Source organism: Erithacus rubecula, assembly GCF_903797595.1.
Source record: "Erithacus rubecula genome assembly, chromosome: 1".
NCBI classification, from domain to species: Eukaryota; Metazoa; Chordata; class Aves; order Passeriformes; family Muscicapidae; genus Erithacus; species Erithacus rubecula.
This window is the reverse complement of record NC_136658.1, coordinates 33,295,995-33,323,403: the sequence shown is the minus strand read 5'-3', so window position 1 is coordinate 33,323,403 and position 27,409 is coordinate 33,295,995. Positions and strand designations below refer to the sequence as shown.

The 27,409-nt window shown below is 36.9% G+C and overlaps 1 protein-coding gene across 1 annotated transcript in view; it reads right to left on the bottom strand.

Moving 5' to 3' along the window:
- TMEM135 (transmembrane protein 135) overlaps window positions 1-27,409 on the bottom strand; it is a 164,662-nt gene that overhangs the window by 83,139 nt on the left and 54,114 nt on the right. Inside the window, exon 5 of the mRNA XM_079301087.1 lies at window positions 13,868-13,933. Within this exon, the coding sequence (XP_079157213.1) occupies window positions 13,868-13,933 (66 nt within the window). The remainder of the gene's footprint in view (window positions 1-13,867; window positions 13,934-27,409) is intronic.

The following is a 27,409-nucleotide window of genomic DNA, read 5'->3' as shown; positions in this document are numbered from 1 at the left end:
AGACCCTTATTACCATTTGCTTCTTGAAACAAAAATCACAACACATACACATCACATTAAAACTGAATGAAGCCTTAATACTAGCAGATTCAATGTAAGAAGCCTTTATGAACCTGACCTGAGGTCCCTATGATTTTGAGCAAAAACAAATCCAAGACAGAAAATTCACCAACAGAAAAATGAAACAACTCAAAAATAAAAAAAGGAATACTTGAGATTTAAATTGTTACCTTCTAGTTTCTCTTGAAAATATGTCTTCTGTTGGAAAGCTTTGATATAAAAATTAGGAGCTTTCTCAGGTCTTACCTATAATGAGTACTGAATCTCTAGCAAAGCACATTTGCTTCCAATTAAAAAAACAAATGTTCACACCTGAAAGGTTTTGATTTATAAGACAGCCTTACAACTGGACAAACATTCCTGCATATTCTGAAAGGGTTTAACTTTGCTAAATCTATAGACATTAAATAAAAAAATGTTAAACTAAAAAAAAACCTTTTAAAGTATTTTTTCTTCCCCAAGTACAGCACCATTTTTATCTGCTTGTTAGGTCACCTGAGCAGAAACTACTTTAGAATAATGCAACACATGACAAATCAGGCCTTATCTTCAAAGGTGGTGGTGGGAAAACCCAAAGGAATTTCAAACTCCTGAGATATCAACAAAGAATTTAATTATTAAGTGATTTGCTACAGTATTTTGATACTATAATCTGCCTAGAATACAGGAATGGGTCAAAGAAAATTTGAAGCAACCATGGTTCATTTCTGTATCTTCAAATGTTTAATGTGTATATTTTCAAATGTTTAATATAATGCCAGATAAGAACATCAGAAACAGAAACACAAGTCTTTCTTTTTAGAGATCTTACATAAAATTCCATAAGATACCCTGAGGGAATTAATGGAGACAAATCTGAACTCTCATCTGTACTGGGAAAATGACTGAATGAGGTATTTCAGCAATAAAAGCAGCTTTGTCTAAGTTTAGCTCTCCTAAAATCCCTTCTTAGGGAACCTTTCACATTCAGCACTGTGGGACTGAAGACATCTTAATAGCAGCCAGCACAGAAATTATGTTGTAACTCACAGACAACCTTTCCCACAGTCTTCTGATCAGATGGTGAGACCAGTCCAGGGTCCCCCTTCAACAGGCTGGCCCAGTTCTCCCAGTACCACTCCAGCAATGCTGGTTACTCCCCAACCACATTTCTCTGCCATAGCTCTCACTTTGGGGATGAAGCTGTAGAAGCAGAAACCTGCTCTAGAAAGGCTTTTTCTACTTACTATAAAAAAGGACTTTGCCTTGATAGCACCTCAAGAAAACCCCAACTGTTAAATACCAGAGAAAACAAAAATGGGGAAGGGTGAAGATGCAAAGAGATAACTTTCAAATGCACAAACTGTTCTCTCTGCTTCAGCCCTAAGTACAGCATTTGAAATGCTGAACAGGTGTCACTTTTCACTCCAGAATTAGTAATGTAACATCAAACTGTAATTTTTTTGGCATTAAAACGCCTTGAGATAAGGGACCAAGGGAGGAACCTTTTCTTAGCCACCTATTTGTCACCACATCCATTGTTGAGCAGCATTTCAATAGCTTCAAAATCATGTCCTGATATTTTAATATACAACAAAATATTTATTAGTCAATAGAATCAAAGATCTTGACTTCTGTCTTTTGTATATGAAGTTCCACTGCCTAGAACAGTATTTCCCATATTATTGACACATGAAAATAGTCAAAATATCTTGTGCATCTCATGCCAAATGCTGTTTGTAGAAACTGCATAGACTGGAACCAAAATAATTTATATTGGGAGTGCAAAAAAATACTTATTTAAGCCAGTTTCACAAGTACAGGTCACTGCTGAAGAGCATGCTTTGGAAAATAAGATATCTCACCAGAAATAATTTCTTGATACCCACTGCCTCTACCAGATCACATTGGTCACCAGCTGTTACTTTTAAATGCCTCTCTGTTACTCAAGATGAAACAAGAGAATGAACTCAAGGATCTTTGGTGGCTACCAATAATGTAGAAAGAGACATTAGTCAATCTTTCCTTTAAACATCATCACTACCATTCAAATGAAGTGAAGGGCACTTTCTTTCTGCCGAATAAACAGGTCCAGGGTCAGATCTGATTACATAAAAGTTCTGAGTTTCAGCAACTTAAAAGAGCTTTTAAAAAAAACAAAAAAAAACAAAAAAAAAACCCCGAACTCACATTTATCAAACATTTGTGAACACTTCCAAATGTCAGGAATTCCAAGCACTTTCCTTATGACTGGAAAACTGCACCCAGTCATGGTCTCTTCACACAGTCATTTCAAAATGAAACTGAGTTCAAGGACATACAGATGACACAGGGAAATTTATTTGTCTACATTTTTGTCCTGAATTTACACGAAATTCGATGAACTGTACTGAATGCCACAGTGAGGAGTACATTGTGTACAAAATAATCTTACTGAAACAAAATATTTCCACATCTGCCTTTGCTCAGGTCCATTCTGCACAGACCACAAAATGACAGCTCGGAGTGAATTCAGAGAAGTAAATTGTAAATAAGTGTTGAACTCTTCTTACAAACAAGTTAACAGATTTAAAATCCAACATGCAAGGGACTCAAAGCACCTGCCAGAAAGGAGCTTTGTATAGAACACAATGCATCTCTCCCATTGCTATAAACACTTCAGCAATGAACAAAAGAAGGCAGCAAGGCTGCTACTGTTAACTCAATAGAAGATTTTCTTCTAACTAGGAGTGAAGCTTAGCTTCCAAACTTTCGTTCAAGAGGTAGACAAATATGATTTATCCTATATCCCAACAATATTATTAGTCCAAAACTTTTAGCATGAAGTTTCCAGGGCAGCCTGAGCATCACCTTGTATCACTGGGTGTCTAAAAAGAACTAGGACCCAGCTCCTCTAGAACCTAAAACTGCAGGAGACCATGTGGGTTACCAAGACCATCCTTCCCTGCAGGCAACCCCATTAATTAGTTTATGATACGAATTAAGGACATCTAATCCATGACCTATTGCAAAATAAGAAGGGGCATTTTGCCCACACAATGAAGAGAGAAAAAGGTTACTTCTCACATGTAGGACTCCCAGTCTGTCACTTATCTATCCCAAGCCTCTCCAGGAGAAGCTAATACTAAACTTTTCCCCAGCCTCTTGTCAAGTTTATTCAGGTAGTCAACGTCCCTTACTAAGTTCATGCAGTTCCTGATACACATTTCTGGTGCAGCTGTAATTCAGGTCTCTAGTTCATCTCTCATTACTTTATCACATGATGGATGTTGTGAAACACCTCGTGTCTCCTTCACAAAAGGAAACAAGCTGACATTACATATTGCAGATGGGGAGCACCATCCTCATTACCTCAGAAAATGTCAGCCTGAGCAGCTCAAATTAAAAAAAAACAAACACCATAGGATATATATATATAAAACATAATATAATACAATAAATATAAGCCAAGGTTGATAACTATTCCAGAGATTCTAAATATAAGGCTAAAACAGTACTGATTCCAATGAGTCTTTCAATGCTCTGACCTAAAATTAAAAATTAAATGAAAAAAAACAAAAACCTTCAAGTGCATGCTTAAATCATTATTTCCTGTCTAGCAAAAAAAGCTTAAGTCACTTGTTTGGTTAAATACTGCTGAAATCATGGGGACCTACACACACTCTTAAATTCACTCCCTACTGAGCAAAGCACTAGAGCATGTGCTAAACATGCCTGTGGGAATTAGTGTCTCATGCTGCACACACTCACAAATATTTAGGCACATGTTTAGTTTTGTTACCATGAATATTTCCATTGATAAACATGTCCATAGCTGTTAACAGGAAAAAGACCTGAAGCATTACTAAGGAGGGAATTTATCAAATAAACTACAACAGCAATATTGCATCTTTTTGTAAATTCATTCACCCAGAGGTGAATGAAAAATTTCTCTATATGAAGAGATAGGAGTAAGGGAGTCAAAACTGTTCAGGTGAAAAATAAACTACGGAAGTAAAACAAGTTATTGCCACAGCTGACTAACAGAAAAGTAAATTTTCTATGCTCAGCTTCCACATCTATACTATACTCACACTCCTTTAATAGGGCACATAAATCCAAAAAAGCATAGTATTTGCATTTTTAATCCCACATAATTAATGATCACTTTTCCCTCTTACTTCAATCAGAACCCCCATATAGGAAAATATAAGCCAATTGATGCCATATGTCCCTCTGAATTGTTATTCCAGATGTATTCCTTGGAGTCACAGAATTAAAGTTCCCATTTCTTTGAAAAATAACACATTCCTAAAAACTCAAATGAAGCAATTTTGAGTATAAAGTAGTCTATTAATATGATTATTTTTTTGTAATGTTCATTTCCTTCAGCAATTTTTCCTGTAACCTAAGTAAAAAATAAAGGAACAATTTACCTGTAACATATTGAATTGTCAAGAAGCACAAAGGCACTTTGCTTTAGCTCTTAGCTTTAGCTTTTAACTGGATATTTCCCTGGCTAGAATAGCTAACTAACACTTAGGCATTTGAGAACTAATGTTTAATTTTGATTAGCACAGAATAATTTCACCCATAATCTGAAGCAGTGGGATTTGATCAGAATGCTTACTTTTAAAACACTGCAGTGTTTTATTATCTTTTTCTTTAGCCTTGTAACAAAGAAAGAAATAAAAATGCACCATATTTCTGGGAATATTTTCTTAACTGAAGGTTAACTTTGCTTTAAGTACTGCAAACAGAAAATCAGAAGTGGGGAGGGAGTTGCAGCAATAGCTTTCCCACACTGCCCTGCCAAAAACCTCAACCTTGTTGGGCCATTTTCTCTAAGGGCTAGAAGTAATTAAGTTTCATTGCTAAATCGGTCTTGAGGCTGTCTTGAGCAGAAAAATCACTTATGCTTAATTGAATGCAGTGATGTGGTGAGCAGTCCATTAGGCAGACTGCAGATACCAGTTTACTTTTTGCAGCTCTGCAGGATACTTATAAATGAAAGGTCATTATTTTATCCAAGCAGTCACTTGTATAACATGTATTTCCTACAGGAAACAGTGGTACTTGAAAAAAGGGTCATATTTGAGTTTTTGCTACATAGGTCTACTAAATATTATTTTGAAGGTTGTTGGATTTAAAAGCTTGAGTTTCTAAAACTCAGAAACAATAAAACTGAATATTCATTCTACCATAATAAACATATTTAAAATTAGATTATTATTTCATCGATTATAGTACAAATATTTAAAAAACAGTATATTTAAAAAACTAACTTGCCCATAATTTTTCATATAAGAAGATAAATATGTAACATAAATAACATGCATAGTCACACACATCTGAACACATGCACACAGCCAGAGGAATGTTATCCATGACCAAGAAACTCTACAGAGTTTTGCTAATCAGAACCACATATTTTTCACCTGATTCCATCAACAAAGAATTAGTTTCCATAAAATTGTAGCTGCCAGGAACAGATTGGTTTCATGGTTCAGAGTGGGAGAACTGTTCCAGCAGTTCATGCATTCTATCATTCCTGCTGCTGGCAGACCTATTGCAATCACCTTGCCCTGAGATCAGTCAACAAAGACAATATAATCCTTCCTAAGTGATTAAATATTGTGAAAATATTACAATACATTTATTAAAACAAGCCAGTGCAGACTGCTGCTACAGAACTTTTGCAATGTTAATTTCCATTAACATCCACTATTCCTGATTCTCCAGTACCCACTCCTGAATGTAACAATAGCATTTGATCTTGCCCGTAACAACTTCCTGAGCATTCAGAAAGGCACCTAAATACCTCGGGCCAGGCTGTTCTCCTGTTCTCATGCTGTTATTTAGGTACAGGGTTGGCCTCACCAACACAAGTTATTTAAAAGAAGGAAGAACATCTAAGATATTTAAGTTTGAAATAGTTTCAGATTACTGGAGTATAGTACCATTCTTTGTGTCCAAAAAAGCCAGAAAGCCAGCTGTGGTCACCCAATAAGGATCACAACCTGTGGAAATGCTCCAGCCTCTCTTCCCCCTGCCACCAAATAATGTCACACCAGAAATACTAAATCCTGGTTTTAGCATCAGTTCCCAGTTCTAGTAGTCAACCTCCCTGTCAACAGTATTTTCCCATACCTTCACATTTTGGAAAGAACAATAAAACCCTAAGCCTTTATAAGCTGCTTATCTTAGGTATTGTCATTTGATTTTTCTACAGCTTAAGAGAAATGTAAATTTTAACTTTTATAAAATATTAATCAAGTATATATGCCCATAAAAGTAAGATTATTCTAGTTTTATACCTACAGAAAAATGTTTGACAATTTAGGTCTTTAAACACAGATTAGCACACAGAATCACAACATGATTGTTTTGGTTGTATGGAATGGAAAAAGCTTTCTACTGACTATAGGCACATTCATCTTTTTTTTCAGAAACCCAAAAAAGACATTTCAAACTGCATTTTGATTTATGCAATCTGTTACATGCAGGACAATTAAAAGTTACCAAAGATGGTTATTATTTCTTGTTTGTGTGTGTTCAGCAATGCTCAGTAAGTCTAACAAATGGACAAGAAGCATAAAATAACTTGAATTAAATGAGAATACTGTTTTCCAAAAGGAGTATTCCATTTAATTAGTTGAAAATCATTGAATGTACGTAACATTTACACTAAAATTAAGACCCTCTTCCTTCAAAGTGACTGTTCAACCTGGAGAAGCAAAGTTTGCATGGAGACCTCATAGCAACCAGCCAGCATCCGAAGGGGGACTGCAGGGAAGTCAAGAGGGGTTTCTTCATCAGGCACTGTAGTGATAGCACAAGGGAGAAGAGCTTCAAACTGGGACTACATTTGGATTATTGTCAGAAAGAAATTCTTTACTGTGAGGTTGGTGAGGCACTGGCACAGGTTGCCCAGAGAAGCTGTGGATTCTCCATTCCTGGAAGTGATCAAGGTCAGGGATGGGGCTTTAAGCAACCTGGTCTGATAGAAGCTGTCCCTGTCATGACAAGGGGGGAGATGGAACTAGATGTTCTTCAAACCACTCTATGATTCCGTGACTGTACACACAGCAGTGATTTAATTGACACACGTATATTTACACTGCAGTGTATTAGTGAAAACAGTGTGCATTCAGACAGTAGCAGAGATATTCTTCCAGCAACTTGAATCAAACAACTCGCACAGAAACTGAGGATTAGCTATGTGTATGCTACAGCAACACTCAGCACACTTAAATGCCTAGAGGAATGTAAACAAATTCTCAGCTTTATCAGGTTATGTATCTTCTTACAGTTGCCTATTTCTTCAACTACAAGAAAGAATTGACATCCATCAATGTCAACACCACCAAAGTGGGAAAGAAGCATTATGCAAGCACCAAGCTCCAGTAGCACCTACTCTGCCTTTGCTCATGTACAGGAGTAAAAGTCTCTCGACACGATTGTTACTCTTGCAGATCAATGGAGTTGTGTCTGGGGGCAGGTTTTAAGTATAAAGCAAAATGACAGCTTCATTCCATGACATAGAAGACTTAAAAATAAACTAGACTGGGAGCTAAATATATTTCCTTACATTTAGCTTTGTTGCCATAATTAATTTTTATTGTCTATTTTCACCATGCACCCACTGCTTTACTGATGCAAAACAGTAAGAAATCTGAAATATACAGGCTAAGCACTAAGAGAAAAAAAAAAAAAAAAAAAAAAAAAAAAAAGAGAGAAGTCTTTAAAATAGTAATTCCCTCCTTACTTTACTCCCTACAAATAGTTTCTTGGTGAAGCATACCTGGCAAATACCTCTGGGCATAATTTAATTTACTTTTTAGCCTTGTGTTTCACTTCATTAAGGGAAGTAAAGACTATTCTAAGATAAATACATACAATGAGTTTGCACTAAAGAAAATTACAATAACAACACCTAGCATCATATGCTAAATGCTTAAAGTACTAAATTCCATTGTTCCACTCCATGAAAAATAGGAGACTCTACTTTCCATACACTTAAAAGAAAAACATAAAGCATGAGTTACCTAGATATTATTTTACTTCTTTTTCAAATTCAAGTTCTCTGAGTTTCCAAACTTGTGTGTTACCTTTCTACAGTGGCACCTCTCTACATACATGAAATAGGTAGCCACTCTCCTACTTTCAGATATTTCTACCTTAAATTTATACCAGACATGATTCCTACAGTGAATTAATTTTTCACATTCCCTAACAAACTAACTCCATCACAACACTTTAAAATTATTTAGAGCAGGTCAATATTCCATCAAGGCTTGAGAAGACTTCTAGTAAGAAACAGACTATCCCTAGGTAAAATGCATATTAAAAGAGCAGAAAAGCTCTTCATATTCAACTATGGTTTTAAAACATATTTTCCTTCCTCTTCATGACTAAAAATTAATTAGAAACCCATAGACCACTTGGACAAACCAGAGCAGGCTAGACAATAACACCTTCACACAACTGAATATATGGCAAAACCAGCACTGAAGCCCTGTACACTGGAACACCTCAAAGGCAATCTGCTGGTTTCCCTCCCCAGGGCTCAGTGGCATTCTCAATCTCTCTCTCTCTGTCTTTCTCCAATCAAGCTTTAGTTTTCACTGCATTTAATCAGAAGAATTATTTACTTCTGACTTACTTCCAGATAACATAGATAAGGTATGCCAGTCTTTGGCAATTAAATTACCTTTGAACTGTTACCCATTGTGACCTGCCACAAGAATTTTCCAGATCCCAGTACTATTTTAAAATACTTCTGACACATATGACCCAAACCAAAACCTCAAGCCAAAGGACTATAAAACACTTCTATTCTTGTGGAGACCTTTTATCCATTTGCTTCTTCTTTACAAGAAGTTATAAAAGGCACGCTCCATACTACTCCAAAATAGATTTGAGAAAACTATAACTATGTATGCCAATAATTTAAGTGACTTGCTAATTGATGGTTCAGAAGACTCTTATAGAATATCTTCTTAATTGTAATTTTTTAAAATACATTTCTTGTGAAAAAGCTAAAAATTAAAGTACAGATTCTTTTCTTAGGACAGAGGAGAGACCTCATTTTAGATGAACAGGCACTCAGACCTGCCTGCAACCAACTCCTTCCATTTAGATTTGCAAATACCTTCCAAATATAAGTGGATAATTATAAGAGAAATTAATACTGAAGCCTAGTGATCTTACCTGACATTCAGAAACATGATTTGGTTAAATTAAATTCACACTGTTTTGCAACATATTAAATTTCAAAAATACACATTTTCAGTGTGCCAGCAACCCTTAACCAGGCCAGGAAAAAACTCCAGACAAAAAGATCCAAGAGACTAACAATCCTAGAATGCCTTCATATGGAAAAGAGCTTGTCATTTAATGAATACTTAGTTCCATGACATCTTCACATTACACAACTAAATATGATGACAGGTGTCATAATATCTTTTTGAATCACTCCATTGGCAAGTAAAAGAAATACACTCCTCTTCATAAAAAAGTAATTACAGTTACTGTTAATGATACAAAAAGTCCATGTCTATATGACTTTAATTCCACAGGTGAGTTTCCAGAAGTCTACAATGCACTCTGCTATGACATAGTGGACCGGAAATAAAGAGAGCAGGGAAAACCTGAGCTGGCAGTAATGTCACTTCAAGTATGTAGCCTCCTTTCCAAGGTACTTTCAGTACCTCTGTGGAACAAAAAGCAGTGCTGCACAAAGGAGCATTTTATATTGCTGTTCCCATTGTTATGTATTTACTTGAAAAATTATTAAAGAAAGCACATTTTAAAGATACTAACTGACCCCCTTGTTCAACATTTAGCTAAATGTGGTATTGCAAATACGTCACTGGTATTAACTGTGAAGACAAACTCACAGAATTACTTTTTACAGATATCTGGGCTAAATTCATAAAACTTCGCACTTCACATTACTGAATTTACCAAAACCACAGAGAATGGTGAAATCTCTTAAAAACAGCTTTAAACAAAAACAAAGACTTGTCTTCTTCCAACAAAGTCCACTTTTAAGCATGGGTATGTACTGCCATAGCAATGCATACAGTTGCATGTATTACACTGCAAGGCAGGAAGCCATTTTAGGCTAGGAAAACTTTTTATGCTAACAGCCACAGAGATCATGCACGGCTGGTATCAGTTGTGGCTCTCTGGGAATCATAACTCTACCATTAGATCTGTTGGCTATGTCAGCCTATTCCATGCATTTTTTCCATTTAAGGGTTCCACCCTCTCAGTTTATCCCCCTGCTCCTTCTCTGTGTGAATTCATTTTCCTCCTCTACAGGGACTGAGAACATCAGTCCTGTGAGATCATTGTCCTAACCAGATCTCTCCATCTTGTTCAGTAACTCCACAGGATATACAAATCCTATGTGACACACTTGCTCTGGTATATCACTGGTGCAATGTGAATAAAATTGGCCATTTCCAGTAACATTTTGGAAGTTCTCTCTCTCTGTATAGTCACCAAACTGCTCTTAGCTTGTGCCAAATGTATTCCATCCTGCTGCCATGCACTCAGTGACTCCTCACAGCCCATTGCTGCCAACCCTTACTCCTCCTTACAGCTCTCCCTTGGGGGCTCACTCAGCACATAGCAGCAGAGGCTCCAGAGAATGCAGAACTGGAAAGCACAAACAGTCAGCTCTGAAGCAGGAGCCTCCCTGCATTCCTCTTCTCACTCCTTTCAGCAGGCAGGCTGTTGCTGTGCTTGTTTCCTCAACCCCACCACTGCTGCCACATCAGCCAGCAGCCAGAGAGAGCAGGCCTGTCTGCAAGAGGCTGGACACTGCGGGAATGCAGACACTGCTGATGGCAGCTGATCCGAGCCTCTGCACGAAGACCAGAAGCAGAAGAAACAGCAGGAGATGCTCTCCAGGTGTGCCAGGTCTGGGCTCCCCAGATGCACAGCTCTCAGCCTTGTGTCATTAATGAAATGCACATTAGGATTTCCGGACAGAAGCACAGCCATGGGACTCAGTGTGATCACATCTGCTCCCACGATTTCTGGATCATTTGAGAATCAGCTAGAAGTGGTAACAGAAATGAATAAGGCTCTGCCTCATGCTCCAGCCCCACAACAAAATAACTGACAGGAATAACTAATTAACATAAACAACAAGATATTGAATCCTGAGAATTAATTCTGCTTCTGTGTTTGATTCTCTCCCATGGATGCTACTACACTTAAATCCACCCAGGAGAAAGAGAACTGCTGAGGAAATTCTTCAAGAACTTCTATGACTAATATTCCACAGTTAAATAATTTTTTGGCACTATCCACCCAATTTTGGTAATGAGTTTTGGCAGCATAATTATCCAAACAGTGATTGTATAAACCAAATGCAAAAGTAGGAAGACCAAACCTGTACAATCTCATTTTTCAATTTCCTCAAGGATAATAAATGAAAAACAAAATTTATATATGCATAAGGACCTGGTAAGGCCAAATGAATGAGGAAATGTTGAAAGGAGAAATAAAAGGGACTGCCAGTGGACATTCAATATTACAACTTATAAATCCACCTGGTGATGACGACTGGATCAGAATGGACAGCTTTTCATGCATCCTGTTTTGCCTGTATAAGAAATGTTTGCACATTAATCTGTTCAGTGGTACAGACAGAATAATGTAATTTTTTTTATCAATTTAAAACAAACAGGCATGACTTTTGCCTTCAAACAGTGAACAGTTTTACCCTCCTCAAATTTTAAATGGTGTTAACATTTTTAAGTTCTGATGTGAAAGTTGAACAGCACGTTTACACATTTGGACTGCTGCCTCCATATTTTGAAATTTCCATTTTCCAATTTCCAATCTGTTTTGATTTACACTGCCAAATTCACACTTCTCAAACATAATACAGTCAACTTTAGTTCATATTCAACTTTTTTTCTGGCTCCCTTTCTACTTATGCACTGTGCAAGCATCCAGCAATTTCTTGGAAGAACAAAAAAAATTGTAGTATGACTTGATAATTATATGTTTCTTCTGGAAAAATTAGTTTCATTTGAATAATGTAATTTCTCATTTTCAGACTAAGTAAATTATAATTACACAATGGAACTTAATGAAAAGATCTCCCTTGAGCAAAAACATTTTCTGCTGCATACAGTCCAATAAAAATACAAGAGAGAAAAAAAGGTATTTGCTCATTTTTCCCGCTGCCTTCTTACACAAAAAGCCAATTCTGGACCATTATTACATGTTTTATTTATAAATTATCAAGCTTAGCCTTAACTGCATTTCCACTGAGGCCCCAGAAATACCTCAGAAAAAGCATCACTGGAGACCATACACCAACATGAAGTTCACTTTCTCACATTTCCTTTCTTGCTAACCATGGTTACATCTTCTCACCACTTAGGTTGCTGCTTCTCCTCTGGTTCTCTCTACCCTTTGAGGTGGTTTAATTGATAAAAGAACAGAAGGAATATCTGAAGGAAAAGTAAAATTTTTTCTACCTTATCAGTGAGCTAAACTAGCTCAACATAAGATGCATCAGATTCAGAAATTACTAATATCATTCACAACATACACCATTATGTCTGTAGTTGTCCCAGTATTTTGGATTGCTAACAGCACAATTTGTTACTCTTTTAAAAAAACCCACAATTTTATTTTTCCATAATTCACACCATTGACTGGGCAACTACATAAATCTTTTAGGCAACCTGGTCATTAAAACATAGACAATTAAGTACCCTCCACTGAAAACAAAACCTAATCAGGGAATTTAGAAGGGATGCACATATTGAGTAGTTTACACTTCTGGAAATGACAATACATTCTTCTGTAGAAAACAGCAGTATACAAAATTCACAGAGGACCCATAGTTTCTGAAAAGCTAAAACTACAAACAATGGCAGGACATGATATCTTCAGCTACTGACAGAAAGATACATTATTTTGTCACAAAAAAGAAATTAGAGCAACCTCATCAGCATAAGGAACATTTTACAGACAGCTGAGATTCCACAGTCCGTGTAGGTCAAGATTCCAGACTGAACGCTGTGTCTCTGATAAGAACTTTTCACAAGCTTATTAGGAATTTGATCAAAATAATAACACCATGAGAAAACACAAGGGTTCTAACACTGAAAAACCCCACACACTGTAACATCCAGCTGTGGTAATGCCCAGATCATTCCTCATTTCCAGTGTCATGACTGACTGTAGTATTTTATTTTTTAAATGACATTCAAACTAGATATAAATAGCACCAACTCATATTGGAGATATTTAATCATCAATGTTCAAAATCATGTTTACTAGATACAAAACCATAAAAGAAGGAAAAAAGTTCACCACAAACAGAACATGTATAAGCAACATAATACTGAAATACCTTTATTCTCTTTGGAATAATTAATACATTAACATTTTGTATATAACATGAAGTTACCATTTCTTGAAAGGAACAAAAGATGAAGTAACCTCTCCATAGCTACCTAGTAACGAATACTGACCTTCTGTAAATTTCTCTAGATTTGACAATCTTTAATAAAGAAAATTCAGTGAAAAGCAGCTGAAAGCCTCTCGACTCACTTCTATCATACAGTTAAGTAATAACTGAAGCAAAGAGAATAGAGTGCTCTTTGAAAAGCATTTTATTTCTGACTGGGCAGTATTTAAGTTCCTGTTCTCCTTCAGAAAAACACTGGAATGTAGCTATATATAGTCCAGCTCTCTTCACTTACCTGAGGACAGTATGACTTCCAGGAATTTATAAAACATTATATGAATAAAGCATTATATCACGCATAAATAAGAAACAAAAAAATGCTGATATATTTAGCCTTACTTCTCCATGTCTTAGAGGTGTGATAGCTCCTCTTGCTACCGCCATTCGGAACAATGTTTCTGTGGCCTGCATCAACAAACACAGACAAATTCCTTATTAAAAGCACACAACACAGCTCATGACAATTTGTTTCAACTTTTATAACTTTTTTTTTATATTTTCTGCTACCTTCTAGCAGAAGGTAGAAGTTCCAGTAGAAGTTCCATTTTAAAACTCCTTTAGAACAACCTGCACAGTTTAGGCAAGTGTTTATTGCAAAGTGAGACTTATTGAGGATTCTGGTCTCAGCCTAAGTAACCACTTAAGCAGTACATGATCCCTGAGGCAACATCACAGCTGTTCCAGAAGATGCTTTGAGCAGGTCAGAGATGCTTAGCCCCAAATAATTATCCTCCAGAAATTGTCATGTAAAAACAGAGTACTCTGGAAAAAATAGCTATATGGTATTTCACAACTCATGAAACTTACTTTTAAAATTGTTGTTTAATAATATACAATTAAATTGACAAATGAGTATGAAAACACAGTATGATGCAGCACTTTCAGTAAAAGCACCTGAGCCCCTCTCAGTAATGGTGGGATTACAAAATACAACATTCTCATGTGCAAATGGCAGGGAACACCAAATTTGGGGAAATCTTTCATCTTTAATTAGGTTGAATACCTTTCTGTGCTAGTTACCCAATCCCTTCTTTAATCCAGTGAGACAACTGGCATATACTTCTATACAGGTATAGGTTACTGGCTTAATGCAGACTATAATAGGTTCTGTACCATCTATCTTTCTACAAGCTGGTTAAAAAAGGCATGAACAAATTCACAAATTAGACAAATTCACAGATTGGACATCAGCACACACATAAACAGATTTGTTTTAAAAACTTGTTTCCATAGCAAACAGTGAAGTTGGTTTCAATTTCAGCAGTAAAAAAACACAGTTTTAATATCTGGTTCTAATTTAAAAAAAACCCAGACATTTCAGAACCTATGTTAAGGAGAAGTTAGCAGGCTCTTTGAAAAAAAAAAACAAAAAACAAAATAAAACAAAACAAAACAAGAACACCAAAAAATACACATTTAGAAAGTTTTATAAGTAAAAGCAATTTTCAGTAGCTGATTATCCTTCTAATCAGTGATTTAAAAAAAGCACATCTCAGTGCTTCAATGATTGCCTGACTTGCTGGGTTCCCACTACCACTACCTTAAGACAGCTGTATCTAAGTAAATGTGATATCAAAGACATCTCTTGAAATTAATTCCTCAGTATTCTTAGAGACAGATTAAGCAGGGCTTACTCTTTCCTAAATAATTTTCTGCAGAAAATAACTTAATAAAAGATCCTTTAATTACCCTATGTTCTCCCCACAGAGCTGTAAACGAATGTGTGCACTCCAGAACACTGGGCTGCAAAATCTATTACTTCATTTACACCCACAGGGATGCAGAGCAGTGCTCCACTGTGATTCTGCTCCTCAAACCTTTCTTCTCTGAGAGATGAAGTGAACCTCACACAACCTTTTGTATTTCACAAAATTGGTTTCTTTCACCAACATTTTTAGGGATGTTTCAACCAAATTGAGCATTCTGTCAATACAGATAAGCTGCTTTTGTTTCTTTTGAAAACCACTGGTGTGTGTGACTTTCTTTTCTCATCTACTAGTAAAAGATCTCTCTTAGTACACTTGTACTGACATCGTTAATGCCAGATGTCAAAACCATTCAGAAACAAGGAAAATCACAGCAATAGCAAATGCAACATCACAGATGTCTCCGGTGGGCCACCCTTCACTAAGAAGATTAGCACTACAAACACACCAGCACCACACAAACTGCGTGGTGGGGATGAGGCCATTGACTGGCAATGACAAGGCTGGAGAAAGAGCTTGCAAAATCCAAGAGGAGGCTTAAAAAAGTTCATCTTTCTAAACAGTAATCAGCCCAAGCTTACTGCTGGTGTAAGCTTTAAGGTGAAGGAGGTAGACACTGGCAGTAAATAGTTCAGGTCTGCATTCTTTTGACAAAGCAAACAAAACGTGAACGTGTGGAGATTTGAGTAAGGAAGAAGAACCATTCAGAGTAATTTTCAACCATTTAGAGTTTTTAACACCTTCACACATATCACAGAGACTAATGATAAAAAGTAATCAGCTAGCAAAATTCTAACAGACTTAAAATGTAAATTAGTCTGTAACACTTCTGTTTTTTCAAAGCTTCATCACCATCTTCAATTTCTATCTTCTGCCCTGCAAATGCAGAAGCAAACAGAATTTTACTGGACCATGTCCAAGGAAGTGCAGCAGCCCTGGGAAAGGGTGTGGAACACAAGTCATATGAGGAGCAGCTGAAGGAGCTGGGGATGTTTAGCCTGAGGAAAAGAAGGCTCAGAGAGGACCTTATCCCTCTCAGCAACTGCCTGAAAGGATGTTGCAACCAGGTGAGGATCAGTCTCTTCTCCCGGGTAACAAGTGACAGGACAAGAAGGAATGGCCTCAAATTGCACTGGTGCAGTTTAGATTGGATATTAGGAAAAGTTTCTTCCTGGAAAGGTTGAAAAGCACTTGAACAGAGTCTACCATGGGAAGTGTTTGAGTCACCATCCCTGGAGGTATTTAAGACTTGCCAGTGTGGCATTTGGGGATATGGTTTAGTGGTGGGCTTGGCAGTGCTGGGTTAATGGATGGACTCTATGACCTTAAAGGCTTTTTTCAACAGAAACAATTCTATTATTCTGTCTGGTCCTGCTCAGGTTCCCTTGAAACATCTTGTCTAGGTCCACTTACAGCATCTCAAAAATTGGAGGTCTCACAACCTCTCTGATCAACCTGTTTCAGCATTTCACAACAACATTTTAAGTGGCAAGCCCACAAAAAAAATGCAATTTATAGATGACCTGTAAATTCCTTCTACTTCCCAAAGAAACACAGCCCAATTCCTCAAATTCTCTCTAAGTGGTAGAAATGCTTTGTCCCAGCCAAGTGGAAGGCTATCCTGCAGTTTCTAGCTGTGACAAGCCAAGACACAAAGAAATCCAAAAACACAGAACATCCTGCTGGCATTCGAGATGTACATGTTGGATATGGAAGAATAAGTATAAGGGTGGAGAAAGTCAAAATATACATGAACTGCATTTTTTTGGAATCTTAGAAACAAACTCCATCATACTTAATGCTGCATAAACAATAGAGGAAAAAAAAGGTGCATAAAGAACCACAACAGCAATATAACAACAATATTCTTGCATATCTCACATACTTACTAAAATTCTGTTTATGATAATATATTGCTGAGAGCAAAAGGATCCCTACAGGACATCAAATCTACTTTGACTAAAAATCCAGTTTATTGAACACATCTTGCCCAACATATTCTTGGTATGTAATTTCAAATCTACCAAAGTTACTGGTATAATAGTCAGTATTCATGCTGCAAAATATTTGCATACAACTTGTTTCAATATTGACTAAGTCTATTAAAGACAGGTGAGTTCAAAGGATTTAATTTAAAATAATTGGTTAAAAGATATTAAGTATATTAAAATGGTAAGTTCATTTCATTGTATTAAAACTGCTAAAAATATACAGAGTATTGCTCTGTCACAAATCAAACTAGGCATACCTGCCCATTTAAGAAATAATAATACTATTCTCAAAGAAACTGCTGACTAGGAATTTAGTTAATTTCTAACAGTTTTTCACTAACTATTACAACATAATCAGATATTTTAGAAAGCTGTAAAAACTTGAGATTTATTTGCATTCAATTCACTGTGAATAAGCCTTCTACTCAGCCATGGGAGTCAGAGGTTCGTAAGAAAGCAAATTGTCAACACATGGTTTTAATGATCTCAGTGTGAAATAAATGTGTTGCCAAGATGATTGTTACTGAATCCTAAAATTGCTGCTCGTTGTGAAGAATGTGTAGTGTGTTACATTACACGTGATGTGAAATGGCAGCCTAGTGTTTGCTACCACTCTGTGCAAGCTCTAATGTCATCTCCAGACAAAGATGACCAACTGTTCCTGCTCCAACAAAGTCATTGCTTCTGACCAAATTATTTGCGAGTTAAAAAAAAAAAAAAAAAAAAAAAAAAAAAGGGAAACCATTTGTATGAACCAGAGCTGAAATGGAAGATAATTGTGCATTATTGATGGAAACAGTAGGAAAAACAGAAGAGAAACACTGCATTAGGTTCCAGATGTCTTGAATTTTCTAAGTATTCACAATAAATTAAAAATATAAATAAAATTATCTCACATAATAAATAATTCATCAGAATAGTTACTGTTTTACCAAAGGTAAAACTGCAAATGCAAGCAGTGAAGAGATTGATCCCACAAGTTAATGAATTTAGAAATGTACGTTTTTTAATCACCTGAAAATTTTTGGCATCTATTTTCATATGTGCATTAAAAACCCAAAGCAAAACAGGGAAAAAAACCCAAAACAATTCAATTAAAATGAAAAAGGTGCAAATTGTTTATAAGAATGAAAACAGATGGAATACCACAAAAGACACTTTCTCACTCCTATTAGGTTAGTTGATCTTGAATACAATAGTTAGCTGACAGCTCTGGTCTGTAAAATTTGTGCTTTTTCATGAAAAGCAAGTGACATGAAAAAAGGGTTTTGACAGTCTATCTGAAACCATTAATAACAATCTTTCAACTTGATTATATATGAACTATTGTTATAGCCCTTATTATCTAATCACCACACAACTTTTGAAAACAAGAATGAGTGCTAGAATAAAAAAAAAAACGATTTGGTGAGATTCAGAAGCAAATGTGACTAGGAAAACACAGAAGATTCTGAATTTTTGTTCCTCAATCCTGTCCACAAAAAGTCAAATGTAAAGCAACTGTCTGCATTTAAACCTTACTCAAAATGACAGATTTAACTTAGGAGCTTAATTATTGTTTCAACTTTTGGTGAAATTACCACAATACCAAAACAGAATGCATCGCCATATACTTTACAGATTTAAAATATTTTAAATATGTTAAAATACAATACTGAAGCTCAACTGAAGCTTTTAAAAAGACAGATATGTAAACTCCTACTCTCTGAAAAACCATAAAAGTCCAATTAATTCCCTTGTACAGATGTGAATTCCATATACCTCCATCTTTTACTCTGAATGTCTCTACTGTCATTACTGAACTATTGGAACCTTATTTGTACAATGAGTAGATCAGCCTATATTTGACAGCCATGAGACACAAGCTCTTATCAGTCACCCATTAATAGATCAAATAATTTCTCGCCTTTACCTTCAATAAAAGCACATCAACAGTGAACTCTCTAAAGACTAAACAATTTAAACCCCATGATAAAGCATATTTCACAGAGTTCATTAAAGCCTTTATCCCTTTTCCAAAACATCTCTAATTTTTTCCCAAATTCAGCTTTCAGAATGTGTTGCATCAAACAGTCACCATTACATCCCATAACGTTTCATCTCCCTCTCCTCTGCTTACCCAACATTTGTGCTAACAAAGCACACACATGGCCATGTATCTTATAAGGAAAAGTGCTATAGGGAAATCTTTCTCTTTTCTAAATAATAAACATGTGTTGATTCCTTAACTAGAGGTTTGGAGATGTGCAAAACACATCACTAATAAATAATAGCATAAATAAACCAGTATTAAAACTAACAAGACTAATACCACAGTAGCTTTTTTTGTCTTGTTCATTCCTGAGAGCATTTGCACATTTGTCATGTAAACATAGGTTCAAATTTACACACAGTTCAGTGTAACTTCTATTCCATTTACAAATTCTGTTTGCTCATTGGCCTAAATAAGCACTTTCAGAGTTAATAAATCTTATTAACTAATTTACCTCTACCTTCTACCTAACTAAACTATCCTGATCTTCCTCCCCGCTGCAGTCCAGCTCAGGAATCTCAGCCTCTCCTTGAAGAGCTTTATAACTTAAAATTGAAGAACACACCCTCAAGAAATGAAACAAGTACGGAAATAATTTCACAATATATGCTACTAAAAGAATTAAATAAAAGCATTTGTATGTATTTATCCTAATCTGAACCCAGTAGTCTGCAGCTGTGGTATTTGTAACATTTGCCAAGATCATGGTAATTGCTTTTCTTCTCCTGACTTTTCCTCTACCTGTTTTTCTCCCTTCCCTTCCTCCCAACCCCCTCCCAAAAATGCTTGGTATTTACACTGGGATTCCTGGTCCCAGCCTGTAACTGACTTTCACCTTTTTCTAGTTTTCTCTGCACAAAGGATTGAAGGGCTCAACATTGCAATTAACTAAGTATCAGAAAGCCAGAAAAAAAAAAAAAATCCAGCAGTATAATGCTCATGAACGGAATTACCCACAAACCAGGCCAGCAGCCAGCATGGGAAACTGGAGAAATAGGCCATTTAATCTCCTCTGCCTTGACAGAAATGCCAGAGAAAGGAGGTCCAAGCCAGCCTGCCCCACCACCATCATGGAGCAGAGGTTTCTGCATCTGAGAAATGAAGCCAACTAAAAGCTTCCTTCTTTCCAATCACACAGCAGAAGAACAGCACACAGTTGCAAGCCAGCCTGCAAAAAGCACGAGACAACTGTCAAACCTGGTCTTGATTAGTAATTCTGTCAGAGCAGAAAAGATGGTGGCTGAAAGACCAGTGTGGCCAGACCAGGGATATACAAGCACATCTGCTTGCAAAGTCAATGACCCCCACCAGGATTCAGGGGCAGCACAATAATCAGATTTGAAGCTCCAAAACAGTGAGAAGAGCACTCCTCATGCTCCCTCTCCCTCCATCCCACTTGAAACTGAGCCAAGGAGAACTTTGCTGCTGCCTGGCCAAAGGCTGCTGGAGAAACAACATGCAGAAACAGCAGGTCTGACAAGGCTTGATGTAGTCACCAAGTTTTTAGAATAAAAGGGCAACACTGCCCTGAGTCTAGAGCTGTAATGAATTCCAACACTACACAGAATTATTGAATGGTTTGAGTTGGACAGGACTTCTAAAGACCATCTAGTCCAATCCCCCTGTGCCATGGGCAGGGACCCCTTCCACTGGACAAGTCAGCACAAAGCCCTATTGAACCTGGCCCTAAAGACTTTCCATGGGATGGGGCAGCCACATCTTGGGACAGACTGCTGCAGTGCCTCACCACCCTCACAGCAAAGAATTTCCTTATTGCATATAATCTAAACCTGCCCTCTTTCAGTTTAAAACCATTGATCCTAGTCCTGTCACCATAGACATTTGTAAAATGTTTGTCCCCATCTTTCTCTTAAGTCCACTTCAAGTACTGAAAGGCTGCAGTGAGGTCTCCCTGGAATCTTCTCCAGGCTGAACCACCACAACTCTCCCACAAGAGAGGTGCTCAGACCTCTTATCATCTTTGTGGACATGCTCCAGTAGGTCCATATTCTTTTTATGTTGGGGACTCCACAGCTGGACACAGCACTCCAGGTAGGGTCTCAAAAGAGCAGAGTAGAGGGACAGAATCCCCTCCCTCACCCTGCTGCCCATGCTGCTTTGGATGCAGCCCAGGATGAGGCCAGCTTTCTGGGCTGTGAGTGCTCATTCTCAGGTCATGTGCAGCTTCTCATCCACCAACAGCCCCAAGTCCTTCTCTCTAGGGCTGCTCTCAATCCGTTCTCTGCTCAATTTGTATTTGTGCTTGGGATTGCCCCAACCCAGGTGCAGCATCTTACACTTGGCCTTGTTGACCATCCTACACTTATTACTACATCTTTGCCTGTCAATCCATTTTGACTCTGCTGTGATTTAGTAGCACCTCACTCTCCTCATCTTAAGAACACTGGTGAAAGAAACACAACAGTCGAGAAGACAGAGTGTGTGACATGGACACAGGCACCAGGATGTTTCTGCAGAATTCATTCCCAAGCTATTATAAATAAGCAAAGCCAAACTCTTCTGCCACACAAGATAAAGAAGGTGAGCTTTCATGGTCCACCATGGTTCCTTGGTGAGTTACTGGGACAACAGAGAGCAAACTCGAAAGATCCTTATCTCTCTTCTCCATTCTAACCCCTGAATGGCAGAGATTTAAACACCAGCAAGCTATTCCAGCAGCTGTGGATCTTGTAACAGACATTCACTATGACCAATAAATTAATGAAAGCTGCATATTTAGACAGATTTATTTCATATTATCCAAGCACATGTTCTGGAATTCCAGACTAATTTAAACAGTCATTTACAATTCCTTTATCTGCCTTCATTGACCAGAATTTCTCATTAGCGTGAACTCTGAGCGGGTTCAATTCAGTACTTCAGTACATTCCCTACAAGTTTTACAAGATTTACATTTAATGTGTTTCACAACCAGGGCCCTTTTTCTTTAGGGGATTACCTCACCTTTTACATTTCCCATTGGTAGCGATTTTAACTAGTAGCTCTCTCTATTTGCAAATGGAACAAAAATTTCTTTGTCTCGATTGGTTTGTTTCCATGTATTGTGATTTACTCACAGTGTTATGCGCTAAACTAATATGAATCTAATCCAAAAAAAATTTTCAAACTAGTGACTTATCATAACCATGGTACAAACAATACCACAGATTACATCGACTTTGAATGAGACACTTAACTCACTTCCCAAACTCATTGTTTAAACATGTATTTGTCACACAATCTTTCAGAACTAATTAAAAACAGAACACATAGGTTAACACTACTTCATTTTTGGGGCAGTTTATAAAAATGCATTTCTACTCTGCCTAGAAAAGTTTTACTGATGGTAGACAACAGCTAAATTGCTTTTGAGGAATAATAGTTCTGTTCTGGCGATGACCTAACAAAAAATGTGATTTTTTAATCACATGCTCTTATCTATAAAAACAATTAACTAAATCAGATGCTGACTGTGATTGAAACCACTTAATACAAAATAATCCGCAAGAAAATTCAGAAAGTTGCATACTACAATAGGAAATGGTAATTAGCTACCATTTGTAGTAATGTAGCACTCTAAACCATTTTTTAATCAACTTTTTTCTTTTTAGGAGAGCAAAAAACTGCATTGCTTAGAATAATGTTTTGAGAACTGGTAGAAGCACTGGAAAGCACTGGAAGCAAATGCTTCCTATTCTCAAGAAAGCTGTTCTTATTTTAGCCATGAGTAACTAATAGAAATGTTCACTTATGGGCTGCACAACACTCTGCAAGTGAAGCCATTTCAGACAAACTGAATAAGCAAGCGTTCTTCTTCCCAAGCATTTTTACTCAAAATTGACACAACAATAATCCCTCCTGTATCTAAGAATCATTCTTGTTTGCCAAGCAGTGCAAGACCCATAGGAAAGTATGCATGCATGCCATTTTCTCTTTCTGAGAAAAGCAGGAAACTTTTATCACAAGACCAATCTCAGGAGGAAGCCGTACTTCTCCTTTACATACACTATCAGAAAAGTCATGTCTACTTTAAGCATTAAGGCTGTTGACAGAAGCCATGGTGCAGCTGTATTCCACAAGCCCTGCTGCATTATACACATGCACAACAGTGAAAAGTAATAAAATCTGTCAAATCTGCTCAAACAAAAAGTAGAACTCACCACCTCTCATTTTGTAGTTAAAGAACTCTAAATGTACAAATCTGTAGGATTTACCTATGTATAGCATAAATCTAAAACATTTTACTTCTGTTTCTCTGTCATGCCAGATGGTTTACTCCTCCTTCTCGCTCTTGAATGTTTTCCACCAAGGGAAGGCAGCTGGCCTGACCCTGCAATGGATGAATTACTGCATCCAGCCCAGCTGCATGACCAGAGGACAAACAGCAAATGTCAAAGCAGAAGAAACCACCTCTAGCAAGATGAACTAGTATAATGCCCTCACAAAAATCAAGGCACAAGCCAGACTCAGACTCAAGTCACTTGAAATGAAGTCGGCTACAATCCCCATATCCTGAAACACATTAGATCCAGAGAGGCCTTCAGTCAGAACTGCTCAAGAACACTGTAGTAACCAAAACTACTGTAGGGAATTGACTTCGTACTAAGAAATATTCTTGCCTGGTGTATAATGACTTGGTAATTGCTTCAGACTAATTTTGTCATCCTAACAATAATGGTTTTGTATATGAGAAAAAAGTGTAGCCTACTCTAACTCAAGAAATATAGAACTTGACTTCTACTTTCATGTGTGGGTTGTCTCAGGGAATATAAGACTTCCTTCAAAATTCAGATGGTTACTATAGACAGCAGTAAAAGAAGGAAATGAAGCTACATGGCAATCAATGTCAGGTCTGTAAAACCCCTCTCCTTCTCTAAAATTTGGGAAGCAAATCACAAGGAATTCACAATGAGATTATTGGTAAAACAAGTAGAGTGCACAAAGGAGGGCTGGATTCTAGCTTTTGTTTTTCTTATCTGACATCAGGCAAGGCAATGGAAAGGATTCTTCGGTAAATAGGTAGTATGGTCTTCTTTCCTAAGGGTGAGAGACCCTCAATCGAGAGATCCTAAAAATCTGGTCCTGATGGTATTACCATGGCAATTCCTCATCCAAAAGAGGAATAATACTTACCTCCCAATAGTCATAAAGAATATTGTCATAGTTATTTCCATACACTGTCTTGAGAATGTATGGAACAATTCCAATGTGGTAAAAAATGTTACCAGGGAAATTTGGAAGTAGTCAAGGATGAACATCTCAGCTTTCTAACACTGAATCACATGAAGTTATTAAATACTTTTTGAAGCATTCACAACCCAAACAAATTATTTTCTGTGATTCTACTTCTCATCCAAGAAATAGTTACCATACTTGTCACTTTGAGTTGACTTATGAGAATAAATTTCAAGAGACTGTGAAATATTTACAGTCTGCAAGTGACAAATATCAGAGAAAAGCCAAGGGAGGAACTGATAACCTGTATTTTACAGAACTTTCAAACACACCAATATTATAGTTAAGAAACTGAGCAGTTGTTAATCTGCAAGACATCTATAATCTTTTACTGGGAATGAGCAATGTTTCAATTCAAATATAGCTCAAAATCTTGCTTGCTTCCACCTCAGGGACAAACAAACAGAATCTCTTCAGAATAAACTCAGATCAGTTTTTTCACTCTACATTTTCCTATTCTCTTTATTTTAAAACATGTAATGAACTAAAAAAAACTACAGAGAGTTTAAGATTTACAGCAAACACTTTAACCAAGTACAAAATAACAAGAAAGAAGATCATTAACAAAGAACAAAATGTACAGTTATTCCTGGCAGGGTTTAATACATGTAGAGGGTCTGTTCCATAAACTTCACCGTATTGCACAGACAGGTTCACTTAACCACCCTGTATGTTAGCACAGCCAAATAATAGCTCATATTTCTTAAGGAAAAAGTACATAAATTACAACTACACAATTACAGAACAAGGAATTGTCTAAGGAATGTAGCAACACTGAAAACAATTTAGAAACCACAGCAGACAACCAATGAGCCTAAAACACACTGTGCTCCACATCAAATGAGCAAATTAATCCTGGTAAGTGCAAAAATGTCAAATGAGAACATAAATCAGAAATTTTCAGTTGGGCTCACTCTTCAGAAAGGTTTCAAAAGACGTCTGAAAAAATGATACCCCTGTTCTGTAAACATTTAAGAGTAGCTAGCACCATGATCAGTTAAAATACCATATATCAGGTGATGTCTTCACTACAAGTTTTTCCCTTTCATCTATCACATGTTTAAAGTTTCATCCTTTCACTGATGGGAGAAAAAAAAAACCCTGGTGCTAAAATGGACGGGCTTCATTTGCATTTAAAGAACTTGCATAATCCAAAGACAAGAAAAACTGTCAGCATGAACTGTCAACAATAACACACTCCCCCAAGACAGCTCTGTTTCAGGCTTTATGCTCACACAAGTATCTATTCAGGAAAACTTTCTGGTAGCAGCCAACTCCTTCACTTAGTAGAAAGAGAGAAAGATGAACCATCATTTTACAAAAGCCTATAAATAAAACAGCTTCAACTAAAGCAATGTGGTGTTGTTGTTCCAAATACACATCTTACCAAAGCAATTAGCCAACACTCACATTCCTTAAGTCTGGATTTAAATGCCCAGTAGCTCAGAAATAAGTTACCAACTAGAAGTGTCCAAAAAAGGCTAAAGTGAAAGGTTTGTCATCAAACTAGGCAGTCAATCATAATGACTAGTAGAGGCTACAAGTAAATACTATTCCAAAAGTTGATCCATATTTTCCATAATTAATAAAGACTCTCTGTGGAGGGAGTCAGAATAATTTAAAATAAAACATAAAATGGCAGCACCTCCTTTTCCAAGAGGGAAGTGTGTGTGTGCAGAAAGAGCTGAAGGGTCTTTCTCAATCCCTCCCTATGCACCAAGGTCTCATTTCCAGAAAATACTACAGATACAGTTGCAGAGCAATGCACGGTCATAAACAGCCAGACCCCATTACAGGCTCCAAAATGCAAGTGCCACAGAAACATGGAGAAGTGACTCGGGATTAGGCTTCAGAAATTGCTGGAGTCTCTGTGGCTGGCACCCACAGAGCCAGAAACACAGAATGAATGGATCCCTCAGTGGTTTATAGTAATTAGGCACATTTCTGAAACTGGTGCTGCAATTGCTTCGTCCGTGCTAATTGAGCACAATGCAAAGCAGTGCTCTGAAATGCCAAATGGCACATTTAACTACCTTATAAAGGAGCCAAAAATACAGATTCCTTTTTTTTTCTTAATAAAGAAAAAAAAGTACTGGCCTAACTTGTCACTGCACAATACAGAGAACTGGAAAGTGTCCAAAATTGCTCTGTAAGTGTTGTTTTATTAGCCTGAGACTGTTAATAAATATACTGTAAACGAACTTGCACTTGCTTGGGTGAATATAAAGAAAGAACTGTATCGCTGTTCTCACAATGTTTGCAATTTACTCCAGTTCTTCACTTTTTTTATCCTAGTTACACTGTTTCTATACTAGTTTACCTTAGCAACTGACTTTTATTTGGGCCATAAATTACCCTAATGCAGTTTAGTGCTCTTTCATAAATTTTACTAACACAACACTTACAGAACATAGACTTGTATTAATTAAACCCATGCCTACACAAATCAAAAATTTCCTTTTAACGTTTTTACTTACTGCTAATTCTGGAAAACATACAAAAGGACAAAGGCTTTCTCTTCCCTTCCACCAGGTGTGAATATACAGATACATATAAAATGTGGGGGTTCAAATGTGCACCTTATTACCAGTGTATCACAGCTGATAAGTGACAACCTCTTAGAGGAAAAAGACTGTCTTCCAAGAACGTGGCATACTGAGGTACAAATTAGATCCTTTCATTAAGAGAAAGTTAATTAACTCTTAGCAATTTCCACCTTTGAGTTTACAACTGCAAGACTTCCATTACTTGTCAGAAACAGCTTTAGCAATTTCAAACCCTAAATGTTAAAAGTCTTAAGATTAAAACTTGAGTCCTGTAATAGAAGTTTAAGAAATTTGAAAACAGGCTTGTTTCCTACAGGATCAAAAAAAGGCTTGAGGTACATATTGATAAGATAGGAACAGTAAATGCTAAT